Source organism: Mirounga leonina, unplaced genomic scaffold, assembly GCF_011800145.1.
Source record: "Mirounga leonina isolate KUSES-001 unplaced genomic scaffold, KU_Mleo_1.0 Mir_101595, whole genome shotgun sequence".
In the NCBI taxonomy this organism is placed as follows: domain Eukaryota; kingdom Metazoa; phylum Chordata; class Mammalia; order Carnivora; family Phocidae; genus Mirounga; species Mirounga leonina.
The window spans coordinates 17499465-17515441 of record NW_023270158.1 but is presented as its reverse complement, the minus strand read 5'-3'; the positions used below and the strand labels follow the sequence as shown (position 1 = coordinate 17515441).

At 33.9% G+C, this 15977-nt stretch overlaps 1 protein-coding gene across 9 annotated transcripts in view; it reads left to right on the top strand.

Annotated features, from left to right (window-relative positions):
- Window positions 1-15977, top strand: part of DMD (dystrophin) — a 1717438-nt gene that overhangs the window by 355120 nt on the left and 1346341 nt on the right. For all 9 annotated transcript variants that reach the window (XM_035001266.1, XM_035001277.1, XM_035001248.1 and 6 more), the window contains 2 exons: window positions 4193-4434; window positions 8950-9130. In XM_035001266.1, coding sequence (XP_034857157.1) covers window positions 4193-4434; window positions 8950-9130 — 423 coding nt within the window. The remainder of the gene's footprint in view (window positions 1-4192; window positions 4435-8949; window positions 9131-15977) is intronic.

The following is a 15977-nucleotide window of genomic DNA, read 5'->3' as shown; positions in this document are numbered from 1 at the left end:
AATAAAATTAATGGATGCACTTGAAGTCATGATCCATTTCCTCTGGGTGCAATATATTTATTCATGGACTATTTCAGGGGTTGTTTAGAATATGAGATGTGAATAGATTATGATCCATTATCCCTGAGATTCTAATGTACTACTACAAAATGGCTTCCATAAGTATTGTTCATAATGCCTGGTGAGTTAGTGTTTGTATTCTTAAGTAACTAGCAAAAAATTAGAAAAAAAAGATGCTCACATGATTGATACTTAAAAATTTGCAGATATTCACACTTAAAAAGTGTCATAAAATTTAAAATTTTCAGTTGGGTTAAGGAACATATAATTTTACAAAATACACATAAAACATTTACATATAATAGTAAAATTATTCACATTCCAGTATTCTTTGGGGAAACAGTATCCTTATTTATTCTACGAAAGTTTTAGGAGACTTTCTCAAAATAGATGCCTAATTCATGAAGTTGAAGTAACAGCATTTATAATTTTAATTTAAGAGATAAACATTACATAATGTTCATGTACCAGTGCTTTTGATCCTTCCCCCAAGTATTTTAAGCAAAAGCAAATTTGAAGCAAGAGAGACTATGTGCGTGTTTGGGTTTGGGTTTTTGTGTCTATGGGTATTGCTCCCCTAATGTTCATATTCATATGAAGTAAGGTATTGATTTGGTCGTGTGTGAGTTCACAAGTACACTGTATTTATCCCTTACCTACTCTAAGCTGGGGACTCTATCAGATGCTGCCAGTGGAGACCTTTTTCTCAGAGGGGTTTAGAGTTTAGAAGGACAGGCTACACTCTTGTTGAGCAGGAAGTATATTCACACATGAAGTAATACAATATTTACATACAAATCCTTCATAATAGGATGTCTGATTCTCTGTGGTCAACATCATGTTTTTGCCAGTGACACGTAGAAGTTTCTGTTTTTAATTTTTGGCATGGTTGCCCTTTATAACTTTAATTGCAAATGAGTATGGATATATGGCCAAATACTCCAAGCTTTGCTAATAAACTCATGACTTTATCACTGGTTGATACGATTTCTTTTAAAAATGTCTATAAGCACTTTCTATATCCCATATTAGTGTCCTATTATATAAAATGAGCACTAACTTTAAAAATACTAGTCATTGATTCTTTATAAATGCCCCCTTTCAGTCATTAAAAAGACTTCCCCCCACCAATTTCAACATTTGAAAGATCTGATCTCTCTTTTTTTGTTGTTGTTGTTGGCTACATATTATTTGCTGTAACATTGACTAATATTTATTGGTTGCCTGGCATATGTCAGGCTTTGTGTAACTGCTTCCTATCTGCTAACTCAGAATCCTCATTGGTATCCTATGAGGTCAATTCTGTTTTAGCCTCATTTCATGGATGAGAAAAATGAGATCCAGTGGGATCAAATAATTGAACCTCATTTACCCATTTAGTAAAAGGAGTGAGATTTGAACTCAGTTCTGACTAATACCAGAGCTCTTACTGTGAATTTCTGCAACTTTCTGTTCCCTTTCACCATTTATCCTAATATGGAGATCCTTATTTTACCTATTATTGTATTTTAATCACCTTTATTCAGTTATAAAAATCAATATGTTAATAAGTAGAGAGTACTATAGATTTCATAGTGGATTTGTACAAAACTTGCTTTTCTCATTTATTTTAATTCCTTTTGCAGTGATGTTTAGCATGTGGACATTTTTTTGGCCTGACATATTGAGCTGATAGTTTTGGGGAATGATCAGCAAGGACACATTAAATTCTATCCCTAGATTTTAATAGATACCACAGGACCTATTGATAGTTCATTATAGTTTGATTTATATTTTTCTGATTAGATTAACATGTATTATTCATATTGAAAATTACCTTATGGTTTTATTTTTTCATTTGAGAGGGCTGGCTCTTTATATGATTGACCTCTCTCAGGGACAGTGAGGTATTTTTCTGTGTATTTCTTTTTAATTTAGAGAAATGTTAAATAAGACTCAATGCAGTATCAGTTCATCAGTACCTTTAAATTACTTTACCATCTCTGGCCTGCCTATATTGGAATTGGACCAACATGGTCTTCTTTTCTAAGTGCTTATTCAAGTTTAACATATGCTGAAAATATTTCCTCTAAACATCTGATCATTTATATCCATGGCACATTTTTGAATCGTTATCTAACATAATATAACGTCTCTCCCTTGTGTATTTTAAATTACTCCCTTTTGTTTTCTAACAATAATGTTAGCATTTTATCATAGTGTTTTTTTCTCAAACTGAATGCCCATATGACCCAGTTTTGGATTCTTCTCTTACACTTTGTAGCAAACATGATCGTTTTGCAGCTACAGTTATTTAGTGGCATCCCCCAAACATATTTTGATACAATTCTTGGTCACTGCTCCAAACCAAATTATCACAAACAGTATATCACACAAAACATCCAGATTTCTCAGTAAAGCCAATTGCTTCCTTAACTATTAGAGTATTAGAAGAATTTTTTAGCTTCTACAAACCTTTTATAGTTGTACATATGGAGACTTGCATCTTTTATGTTTTTACACATTATTTTAAAAGTTATTTTTCTTTAAAAATATATCAGCCAGAGAAGGAAGAAAAGATTGTTGCTAATAATATTTGCAAAGGTTGTGTTCTCCAATGTCCTATCAAAAGTTTGAAATCAGTGAAGTTGGGAGTTACATTTCAAATCAATTGAGAAATGTGATTTGGTGCATAACATAATTAAAACAAAATGAAAACTAGAATATCTGAGCAGAGGAGAGTAAAAAAGGGTAAAATAATATAGTCGTTGAATTCAAATCTCTATTTTTTTAGGCTTTAAAAAGAGTGGGAGGCATGTTTGTAAAACCACAGGACTTCTGTTTGCTAGAGATGGTCTGTAGACTCGTTAACAAATTCCTTGCCTATTAACCAAATTACATTACTAGAAAGTCGAGTAGAACTAACATTCATAAAAGTAGATTTTTCTTAGACAACTTTGTCTTCACTAAATCACTTTAACCCATAGATATTTTAATCTAGAGGAAGAATCTTACAGTGAGTTCATGATCCCTTTTGAGATCCCTATAGATATATGTAGGAATAAGAAATATTCAAATAATATTTCAAAAGCTATAAGAAAGTTATCAGTGCTATCATAGCTGTATTTTAAAATGCATATCATATTTAGTATTTTATATAATGTGATTTATTAAGGAAGTTACTATATAAATTCATGCTTTGTGTGTGTGTGTGTGTGTGTAAGAAAACTGGAATTTTGTCAACTAACCATAGAGAGTGAGTATTTTAACACATAGCATTACATGATGTTGTTATTCTTTTTTGATGTGTATAGGATAATATACACTTGGATTGGCATTAGTCATCACATAGCACATTATGACAAACTTAAATAAGATCATGTATATTAAAAGACACCAAATTCCTAACACATACTAGGTTCTCCAGAAAGCTAAAAGTGATAATGATGTTCTTATGTTTCCATTTTGCCTTTGATAGATTTTTTTTTCTGCTTTAGTTTTGTTATATATGATTTTAAATTATCAGATCAACTTCCACATTTGTAAATGTTATGTAAGTAACATGAAAATCTTTTTCATATTAGAAAGATTATTTTTTTAGTGCTTGTTTCACTTCTTTGGGCCCATGGAAAATCTGCTTATTTCTGCCTTTCTATAGCAGAAACAGAGAATTACTGCTTTTTGATAAATGCTCCTTTGCTTCTTTATTAAAATCCAAATAATATTTCAGCTAATTCCCAAACCATTTAAAAAATACCAATGTTAGTGTTTCGGTGTACATTTCAATAGCATACATGATATTTAACAATGATTTGGGAATCCTCCAAAAGATTTTTTTGTCCATGATCAATCTTCCAATCCTCCTCAGAGCTTTGACCCTTTTTGTTTTTATTTAAATGTATTCTAGTCTTCTACATCTTATGTGTCCTTATTTATTATTTTATTACATTCATACTCTTGATAAGATGCATCTCTAATAATGGACAATCAGTAATCAGAAATCCTGTTGGTACTCCTAGTTCTTTATCAGTAAATAAATGATTTGTTCAAAATCCTTCATATGATGAATACTTTTAAACTTGAGACAAGTGGGTTTTCAGATGTCTTGCAGTGTGTGGCTTCAATGGATATATTTTAAAAACCTTCTTTCTAGAGGGTGTTAATGCTGACAGCATCAAACAAGCCTCAGAACAACTGAACAGCCGGTGGATAGAGTTCTGCCAATTGCTAAGCGAGAGACTTAACTGGCTGGAGTACCAGAACAACATCATCACTTTCTATAATCAGCTACAACAATTGGAGCAGATGACAACTACTGCTGAAAACTGGTTGAAAACCCAACCCACCACCACATCAGAGCCAACGACAATTAAAAGCCAGTTAAATATTTGTAAGGTAAGATTCTTTCTTCCTATTTGGATCACGATCAATAGGAATTTCTTGGCAATTTCCAGAAGAATAGCAAATTATTTAATAAAAAATTCCCTTTGAATAAAAAAAATTAAACACAATAAAGATCAAAATGTAAGTGGAGAAAATGAGTTTAAATAGATAATGTATGATGTCTGGATCCTAAAAATATGTATATATATTTAGAGTACTTACACATGGCTAATTGATTTTGTCAGTTTGCAGAATGGTGAAGCAGTTTTGGAGTATGGAAACTACACATATCCTATGAGAAATGGCCAATAATTTGGAGCTCTTTTCTATGACAGCTCATGTGCTAAAAGCAAAACTCAGTCATATGTTAAAAAAGTGGAATCCACACAAACACAAGCAGCTGATGTACTATATAATTGGATATATGAGGAACATCTTTAAAACTGACAGTTCACTCAAATTTGGATAATTTGAGGAAGGTTTCCTTACCAGAATATTTCATCATTGTGCTTAGAGTCTGGAGGAACCTTAAGGGATAGTAGAGTAACCCGGTGTCAGAGCTGTAACCATTCTGAGGACAGAAAGGAGTAGAGAGAGAGAAGTGACAGAAACCTAGAAGGAGCGAGTTGGACACGCATTGTAAAGACAGCCTTAAGAGCCAGCCCAAGTGCCATCACAAGAATGGAGCCAGAAAAATCACCACACTGCTTCACTCTCCTCCCTGCCTCTAGAATCTGAATCTGGATAGGGCTCCGCATTGGCTAAACTTAATCAGTAGGCAGAGTACAAAGAGCCCTAGTCTGTTAGAACTCTGCATTCTCCTGAGTTCTAGAAGTGGACAGTGGATCCGGAAGGCCAAACAAGGTATAACTGGGACCAAGGAACCCAAGAAAGAGATTATAAGAGTATGTCTGCAAATGTAAGAAAATCAGAGTTATACAGTAATGAAGATCACTTGAATGTTTTACATGGTTACTATGAGCTGAACACTTTTCATGGAAAGTGGGGGATTGCAAGGATGAAAAGGTTTCTAGGATAAACATCAATGATAGACTAAGATGGCTAGGTTTAATCTGAGAAACAGTGAATGGAGGTTAATGTGCATACTTTGAAAAGAATGGTTTAAATAATGGGAGACTGGAGATGGAGAGGTGATAAGGTTAGTTTGGAGGTAGTATTAAACTCAGGAAGGGATGGGGAATTCAAAGCTATTTTGAAGGGAAGAACAGTTGAGGTACCTGATGGTTCTTTCACATATTGGTCCTACAGCTCTACGAGGAAATGACTAAATTCAGGAAATAAATTTTTAGATAAAGAATATAGTACAGAAAGGCATTTAGTTTTTTTAATGCAAATATGCAAATCTAGGGAATTTCTGCCCAGAATTTCATTCTGTTATTTGAAGATGTTATACTTAAAGACACATTTTGCTGTTAATAGAATCCGCGACTCTTTTTTTTTTTTTCCTGTGAATCCGTGGAATACTCCACCTGCATTATTTCTTGTAACAAAATCTGATACTACCTTAACCTGTTTCTTGAGATTCAGATACAAAAAGTAACTATAAAATCTACAAAATACATTCAGCCATAAAAGAAATAGTCAACGTCTCTAGTGTTGCTGAGAATGATACTAGGCGTATTAGCTGCCTTGAGCTGCCTGACAGATACCACAGGGTTATTGGTGGCTTGAACAACAACCACTGCCAAGGAGCTGAAGGAAGGCCAATGTGAATACTGGACAGAGAGGTGTGAGGGGTGGAGATAAGATGAAAGATGGAGCCCCAAAAACAGGCATATAGGAGACAAAGCAAGGACTCTTGGGGCCTGGAGGATATTGGTCTTTATCTGAGGAGCAAATAGAGATCATTGGTGGTTACATATCTTAAATAGTCTCTCAAGGCTAAGGAAGTCATCCTAAGGGAAATTATTTCTTTTTTCTGCATTCAGCCACAAGGTTCCAAATTTTGATAACATATTTCCAACCCTTTTCATCACCCCTTCCTCTTTTTCTCTGCACCTTTGGTTGCTATATTAACTCGATGAATCACCTTGGGTAAAATAGTTAGCAGGATAAGCTCACAGTCACTCATGCAAAAGTTAACATTATACTATTTCACTATGATTAATGCTAGGTAAATAAATTTTTCCATCTTGTTTGTCAGTGCATTCTGTTATTTGAAGATGTTTTCTAAGATTAGACCACAGTATTAGCTCCAAATATAATGCTTGCTAGAACTGGTTCTTCATTTGGGGGTTAGAGCGCCCTTTGGGAATTGGAAGAAATCCATGGACCCTTTCCCAAGAGAAATGCAAAAGTTTTTCCATTAGATAAACACAAAATTTTGAAGGATAAACAGACTCAGGGAAGATGCCTTACTCAGGACGACTAACCACATTAAGGCCCTTTTGTGGAAATAGTGAATAATTGTTAACATCTTTTAAATGTTAAATATTTCAAGTCGAAATGATCTCTCCTATGGCTTACTCTCAGAACTTTAAGGTCTCAATTGAACATTTGCCCAAATGTTTTATTAGTTTCTGAGTCCCCTTTGTTTTGCAGAACACACTTTACTATACTGTAGGCTCCTTCTATAGCCCCCTAAACAGGAAGAATGACGGCCCTCCATCTGGCCAAATGTAAATCAGGTTCTTAAATGTTTCACAGCAGATGGCAATGGTACCATTTGTAAGCCTAGTGTACAAAGTGCATGTCTTTAATTCTATAATCAAAAACACAGAGTATTACCCTTTAGCTCTTGTCTTATTCTTCATCCATGGATATACACCTACCTTCTAACCCTTGATTGAGAGGCTTTACATTGGAATGGGAGACCTGGGTCATCTCCCTATTTATATAAATGGCTTTCATCTTCACCAGCAAAAGAATTTGATTGTCTGAGATTAACCTACCTGAATCAACTCTTACTGTTATAACCACATAGCAACACTCCTCTGAAAGTTATCCTTTATCTTCCAAAAATTGTTAGCAAGTGACAGTGCCCATTAGGTAGTCTTGCTACTATGAAAGAACCTTTGGGATACATTTATCTTATTGAATCCTAAGACAAAATTACTCTCTCCAAAACAGTATGCATGCATCCAAAAAATAACTTGTTCTTTTTTTTCCTTTTTCTTTTCACTTTGACTACCTGGAAGCTCAGATTTATATTTAATTCATAATTACTGTAATTATTTACATTTTCCCCTCCTCCTAATTGTCTTGTAATCCAATCTTAAAATTTTAATTGTCCTTTTTTTTTTTTTTTTTTACATTTTTAAATGGTAAACAATCCCGAAGTACTTTTTTTTTCTAAAGGTAGTAGAGGTGTGAATTATAAGTAAGCAGTCATGGTAATAATTCTTAAAGAGCATTTGGACATTCTGTATGAATTCCAGTTATATGTGTAGCAGAGACATAGGAATTGCAGCTTCACTGGAAACAAAAGAGAATGAAAACATTCTCATTTGAACAGCACTGTTCCAAAGAAATATAATGCAAGCCATGAATTTGAGCCACATATGTAGTTTTAAATGTTCTAGAAACAATATGGAAAAAGGTAAATGAATTTCAATAATGCATGTTATTTAAAAGAGTAAATTGAAAATATTATCATATCAAGATTGAATCAGTATTTGGAACTATGAGTTAATATTTGTATATTTTCATACTAACTCTTCAAAATTCAATGTATGTTTTACAATGACAGCACATCTGAATTTGGACTGGCCACATTTCAGGTGTTTAGTAGCCACGTATGACTAGTGACCGCCATGTTGCACAGCAGTGGGTCCATGTGATTTTATCATCCAAACCAGAGTACTCTTTGAGAGTGAAAGGGGGTGTTATTAACACTTATGCCAGGACAAGAAAAGCAGAGCAAACTCTCACCCTAACTGAAACAGTGGTAATTGCCTGTTCAGTCAGGAGAAGTAATGTGCCCATATAAGAGACAGATAATTACAGACATAAATATAATTTTGTGCGTGTTTATATAAGTATTACATAGATTATGTAACCTACGAAATATCCGTGTATAAAGATAAATGTGTAATTTAATGCAGTAGGTATGTATGTAGATATATATGGATTGATGTAACATATTCTTCACAAGTGAATTTAAAGAAAAATATTGTTCATTAAACAAGCTTAGAATTTGAAGCAAAGGCACAGCATTTTGAGATAAGAGGGATACAGAGGAACATTCATGTCTGATTGAGAGGATATAAGGTCATTCATAGCACTTTTCAAGTGCAGATTCACACCCATTAATGCTGTAAATGATGTGATTTGGAAATTTAAAGACCGTTCTATATGATGGTATCTGTTGAATGAAGAGTCAAGGTATTTTTAAATTGATGACCTGTGCGAGGCTGGCCTAAACTCTCATGGATATTTCTTACCAATTTTTTGATAAGGGCATTAAGCTAAGTTTGCATCCCTGGCTTTTAACACCTTTCTTTGCAAAAATGTAATCTATGCAAAGTAAAAGTTTTATTTATTTTAATACTCTAAATTACGGTACAGGATGAAGTCCACCGGCTGTCAGCTCTTCAGCCTCAAATTGAACGATTAAAAATTCAAAGCATAGCCTTGAAAGAGAAAGGACAAGGGCCAATATTCCTGGATGCAGACTTTGTGGCCTTTACAAATCATTTTAACCAAGTCTTTGCTGATGTGCAGGCAAGAGAAAGAGAGCTTCAAACAAGTAAGTAAAAATACTTGAAATGGCTACTTGCTATTTTCCAAATTCAGTATTTGTTGGAAAAAGAGAAAGTACTCACATGAAAGAATAATTTCTATCAAAGGAATCCACCGTCCCTACATTCTGTAGTAATAAGGAATAAGATACCATTGTTGGAAAACATATGTGTTATATTTTCATTTCTCCCCCTCACCGCCCATAATAATTTCATGACTTTGAGGAACAAATAAAGTATATGTTTTTTTGTGTTTTTTTTGTTTTGTTTTTTAAAGATTTTATTTATTTATTTGACAGAGAGAGAGTTAGCGAGAGCAGGAACACAAACAGGGGGAGTGGGAGAGGGAGAAGCAGGTTTCCCGCCGAGCAGGGAGCCCAATGCGGGGCTCGATCCCAGGACCCTGGGATCATGACCTGAGCTGAAGGCAGATGCTTAATGGATGAGCCACCCAGGCACCCCAAGTATATGTTTTATATAGGCATTAACATCTCCTTGGTGGGTGGCAAATTTTACAAAGATTTTGAACACTGGAGGAAATAAAAGAACAGTTGAACCTTCTTAGTAGGTTTTCATTAAATCCTGTTTGCTTTATGTACGAAGATATTTAGCTAGGCTTCTTACTAATACTTCTATTCAGTTTCTATGAAGATTGTTATAGCCGTAACATACATGTAGCAACTGAAATTCAGCAAAGGACAAATTATTCTCTGGGCAGCATTTTACTGTTGGATCACTGTCACTATGCATTATCCTCTTTTTCTCATTTAATAGTAAAATATAACCTAAAAGTGGAGCAGTTACACAAATGCCTACCATTTGACCAGCAAAATTTTCCAAGATGTCTCTTTTGTTTCTCACCAGTATGCTCTTAGGATATTAATAATGTCTGGTCCAAAATAGCCCAACTCATCAGCTTAATTACTAAGACAGAAATGCCTTTGACATACAGGTTTATGAACACTTTCAAACATTAGTGAGTTTTTGGTTCGCCGTCCATATATATATATATATATATATATATATATATATATATATATATAAGATTATAGAGTAAATTTGGATTTTAAGACATTAAGATAAAAATATTTAAAAAAATGTCTTTCCCAAATTTGTTATGAGAAGCACAAGAACATGTATTTGTTTTCTACTAGAACTTTAATTAGTTGGAAAACATGTTTTTTGACTACTTCTCTTTGTAAATATCCAAATAATTAACCAAATCGTAATGTTTCTAAAATGAGTATAATGATATACATGAAACGTTCCCTGGTTTCCTGGTTTTTAAACTTTGATTTCTTGGTGAGGTCATGGAATGAACTGAATAAAGCAAAAGATAAGTGCTTATTTTTTTTTTTCCTTTTACTTTAAAGTTTTTGCTGAGGGGTTTATTTTCCTGGTAGGACATCAGGTAATACAACTTCACGGTGATGTCAGCTCCCTCTAGTGGATTTCAGTATACTTGTGGCTGGGTGTCTATAAAATCAACTGGGGAAAAGATTATGACTGTCCTAAATTTTCAAACATTGACCTGTTTAACATTAATGTATTTCTCTTGTCATAAAATCTGTAAACTTCCCTTAAAATCAAGTACACGTTAATGGTTATATTGTAACTGCTGTGCAAAGGAGCTTATTCACTAGAAAATTATTTTAATTTACACGTACCTATTATTATGTTAAGGTTCAACATTTTTTCTCTTTATTTCAAAAACGTTCAGAATGTTGATGTTTGTTGACAGCTGAGCTTTGATTATGATACTACAATATAAATAGATGATATATACTTACTATCTATATAGAGCCATCAATCTGCCCATCTATATTATCATGTCTTTTCTTTTATCTTTTATACATATGATGATCATAAAACTGTCAACATTTTCACTTCATTGATTTATAAATAAAATGCCCTCGGGGCACCTGGATGGCTCAGTCGTTAAGCGTCTGCCTTCGGCTCAGCTCATGATCCCAGGGTCTTGGGATCGAGCCTTGCATCGGGCTCCCTGCTCTGCGGGAAGCCTGCTTCTCCCTCTCCCACTCCCCCTGCTTGTGTTCCCTCTCTCACTGTCTCTCTCTCTCTGTCAAATAAATAAAATGTTTAAGAAAAATGTCCTCCCTTAACTTTATTTACCAAAACATCTTTACCAATTTTACTCACTCTTTTGGAAATCTTATCTTGATAATTAATAATTATTAATTTAAAATGGATTATATATGAATTATAAGTTATATAATTTATATGTGCATGTGTAACTTATGGGTTATATATGTACACTATATATAAATTATATGTATATGATTATATACATATCAATTATAATTGAATTATATATTTTTATATTATAAATTTATATATGTACCTTAATATATTATGTATTGATATATAAATATTATATACCTATATATAAAAGGCAAATAAAAAATTCACCATATCAAGTCATATTATAGTTCAGTTTGTTAATTAATCATTATTTCCAAAGAAGTTTTACATATGTATGCTTTACTCCCAAACTGGCATGGGGGAGTAAATCTGATTTCTTGTATTACTCCACAGTACTTTGAACATATTAAGTATTCAGCAAATAAGAGCTAACACAAGGGGTGGTAATCCATTCTGACTTTCAACTCTTCTTTCCTTTTTTTTCTTTACTAGTATTCTCACAATGAAACAAAAACTTGATTTTTAAATGTACTTTGAGTAGTGAAAATTGGTCTAAGGATTTGCTGCTTGGTACCTGGCAGAGATGTTATGAAAAAATAATATTGAAAGATAAAATGCATTCTATATTCATAGTGATTTTTAGTCTATAAATAAATCTTTCATATAAATTATCTTTCTTAGTCCTCACAGAGCAATCCTTTAAGAATGTTTTATTATCACGTGTCACAAGTGACCTCATGGAGCTTGAATAACTGAAAGGATGAATATTAGATTGTATAAGAACTAGCAAGTATACATGGATGTTTGTAGTGACATTATTCATGATAACCAAAAAGTGGAAGCAACTCAAATTCCCATCAGCTGATGAGTACAGAAAGAAAATGGGCCTCTCTATACAATGAAATATTATTCAATAATAAAGTGTAATGAAGCACCAATACTTGCTACAGCATGGATAGACCTTAAAAAGATGCTAAAGAAAGAAGCCAGCTGCAAAAGACCATATGTTATATAATTCCATTTATAGGAAATGGTCGAAACTGACACACCTAGAGAGACAGAATGTAGATTAATGGTTGCCCGGGGCTAGAAGATTGAGAGAGTAGAATTGTCTCCCAAAACAATTGCAAGGGACCTTTTCTAGAAACTGCAAACCAGAAGGACTATGCTCTTATTTAGAGGAATATAGAAAAAAGAGCACATGGCTTGTTACAGGTGATCTCTTACTTTAACAAGAAAGGTTTTAAATGTACTTCTTACCTGTAAATATGAAAACAAAACTTGTGCTATAGTTTGGATTTATTTCAATTGGAAGTATAAGTCATGTTGAAAAATAATTATTAGGGATTTGTTTAGTTTTGCAGAAACTGGAGGAAGTGACTACATTAGCTACGACAAAACAAGCGGGTTTTTCCCCCCATTAAAGTTCAGAAGGATTTTCATTTGTTCTACAACCTTAGATTTCTGGCCTAGTACTGTCTTTTTTAAGAAAAAATTGCTGGCAGACTGAACATAATTTAAAAAATGTGATAAGAACATGAAACATGAGATCTACCCTCCTAAATTTTTTAGTGCACAGTAGACTATTAACTTTAAGCACAATGTTGTCCAGCAGACCTCTAGAAATTAACTCTTGCATGACTAAAATTTTATGCCTGATAAACAGCAACTCCCCATTTCCCCTTCCCTCTCACCTGGGCACCCACCATTCTATTCTCTGCTTCTAGGAGTTTGATCCTGTTAGGTACCTCATAGAGTAGAATCATGTGGTATTTGTCCTTCTGTGACTGGTTTATTTCATTTAGCATAATGTATTCCAGTTCTTCCCTATTGTTGCATATGGCAGGACTTTCCTATTTTTTAAGGTTGAATGATATTCTATTGTGTGTATACACCACATTTTCTTTTTCCATTTACCCATTGATAGACATTTAGTTTATTTCCATATCTTGGCTATTGTGAATAATGCTGCAATAAACATGAGACTATAGATACCTCTTCAAGATCCCGATTTCAGTTATTTTGGATATGTCCCCAGACATGGCATTGCTGGATTGTATGGTAGTTCTAATTTGTAATTTTTTGAGGAACCTTTATACTGTTTCCTCTAGCAGCTGCACCATTTTGTATTTCTACAAATGGTGGCGAGTTCCAATTTTTCTACATTCTCAGCAGTACTTGTTATCTTTTGTTACTTTTTGATAATAGCCACCCGAGCAAGTGTAGGGTGATCTCATTGTGGTTTTGATATGCATATTTCTCATAATTAGTGATGTTGAACATCTTTTCATATATCTGTTTTCATCTGTGTGTCATCTTTGAAGAAATGTCTATTTAAGCCCTTTGCCTATTGTTTTAGTCAGATTATTTTTTTTCTGTTGAGTTGTAGGAGTTCCTTATATATTTTAAATGGTAACCTCTAATCATTTACGTGGTTTACATTTATTTTCTCCCGTTCTGTAGGTTGTTGTTTTATTCTGTTGTTTCCTTTGCTGTACAGAAACTTTTTAGTTTCACGTGGTCCCATTTATTTTTATGTCAAATCCAAGCAGTCATTTCAAGACCAATGTTAAGAAGCATTCTCCCTGTGTTTCATTCTAGGAGTTTTATGGTTGCGGTTTTTCAGTTAAGGTTTTAATCTGTTTCAAGTTGATTTTTATATGTGGTGTAAGATAAGGGCAGCCTGCCTAACCCTTGATTTTTTTTAAAGATTTTATTTATTTATTTATTTATTTATTTATTTATTTATTTATTTATTTATCAGTCAGAGAGAGAGAGAGGAGCAGAGGGACAGGGAGAAGCAGACCCCCCACTGAGCAGGGAGCCAAACGTGCGGCTCGATCCCAGGACCCTGGGATCATGATCTGAGCTGAAGGCAGACGCTTAACTGAGCCACCCAGCCGCCCCACTAGTTGAAATTTCTAAAAGAATTTCAGCTGAGGAAATTCAGTAATCTGATACATAATTTTGAAAGCTCTAACTATTATGTTAGCCTCTAGCTGGTTTGTGAGAATCAAGTAGAAAGGTCTGAGTGGAAGCTGGGAGACAGGAAATTGTTGCTATGTATATAGGCCTAACCTTAGACCAGAGTTGTGATAAGGAATATAAAGGAAAGTGGAGGCAGCCCTTGAAGAGGTGATGATCTGAGGAGTGGTAGGAGACACTCTCACAAAATGACAGGGAGTAACTTGTGCTTCCTATAGGGATAATTCACGAAAATTTTAGGGCAACCAGCAGAAAATGATCTCTGTGGCCATAATTTCAAACACTGTGGTTAGTTCCTGCTAAGATGCTGATCCAGTGTGAAGATGCTGAGATGAGGAAGGAAAACAAAAGTTGTCTTGATCTAACTATTCTAGAGCCAGGTCAGAAAATTTAATGTGCTTTTATATTTAAGTAAAGAATTATTTTATTCTAAGAAACAATCTATATTGCCTGGCTCTTGAACTCCAGAAAAAAATTATGAAAAACTGTAAATGGCTCTTTTTATTCTGTTTTTTTCATTCATACCATCAACATCAAGCATAACAGACATATTTGTTTAAGCTAGCTCTGTGCTTTATACCTTGAAGTTCAAGGAATGCTCCTTGACCTTGAGAATCTTGGGGAATATGCTAAATGCCAAGTAGAGCATAAAAAATTAAAAGATTTATATTTTAAAAAAATGATTTACTAGGACTTTTTGAAGATAGGATTACTGAACTAATAGGGCCAATTTTAGAAAATAATGTGGAAAGGGGGAAATGCAGCAAACCCCCCCAAAACTGATATTGTAATAAATAGTTGAATAGTGTAGTAGTTTATACTTACACAAACTTGGGTAGAAAATTGTGAGAAAAAAGTGGAGAATGAATCCGTTATTCAAGCAGTGACTATTAGGGCATTGCTTCTGAAAAAGACCCAGATTTCAACTGATTCCTTGGACACATGGCTTTTAAAAAAATTCTCAGGTGATCTTAGATAAAATTCTCATAAACCCATCTATTTTGCTCATATCAGAGCACCTAGGGCCTTTGTGGGAATGGAACTTGAGTAGCAGGGACTTGTAGCAGAAGGAGTAGCATAAACACAAAGGCTTGAATGAAGTGATAGATTTTGGGTGAAGGATTTATGATGATGAGAAACTAGGCTGAAAAGTTGATTGACTTCCAACATCAAATGTCCTTGAGTGTCAAGCTAAGGTGTTAACTTCTGTGTTGGCGTTGGAAATTCAAATCTCCATACTCAAAATTCCTTACTTTTCTCAGTCTTTTAAGAACAATTTCTAGTATGTTAATCATCATATACTGTGGATCCTTGGGTCCCTTCTTCCTTCCGAACATCTTCTGCCAGTGTTAATACTGTAAAGAAATACTTGTTCTCTGCCATGGTTGATGCCATTTAATAAGGTTTGGAATTGCAGAAAAAGATCTTTGTTGATTACACTGTTTTGTTGTCATTCTATTAACGATGAGGGATGGGGGAAAAGTTGGAATCTACTTGGTATGGAATAAAAAGAAGGATAGCTTCAATATGAGCATTTCCCAAAATAGATTTATCAAAAAAGTAGAAAGTGCTGTTAGTTAAGTTTCTACACACACACACACACTTCATATATTAAGCCCTCACTGATTTCTGCTTATAAATGATGACAAATTCAAGTTAGAGCCAACTTCATATTCACAGCAGATGTTTCAATGTTTTAAAATGCTG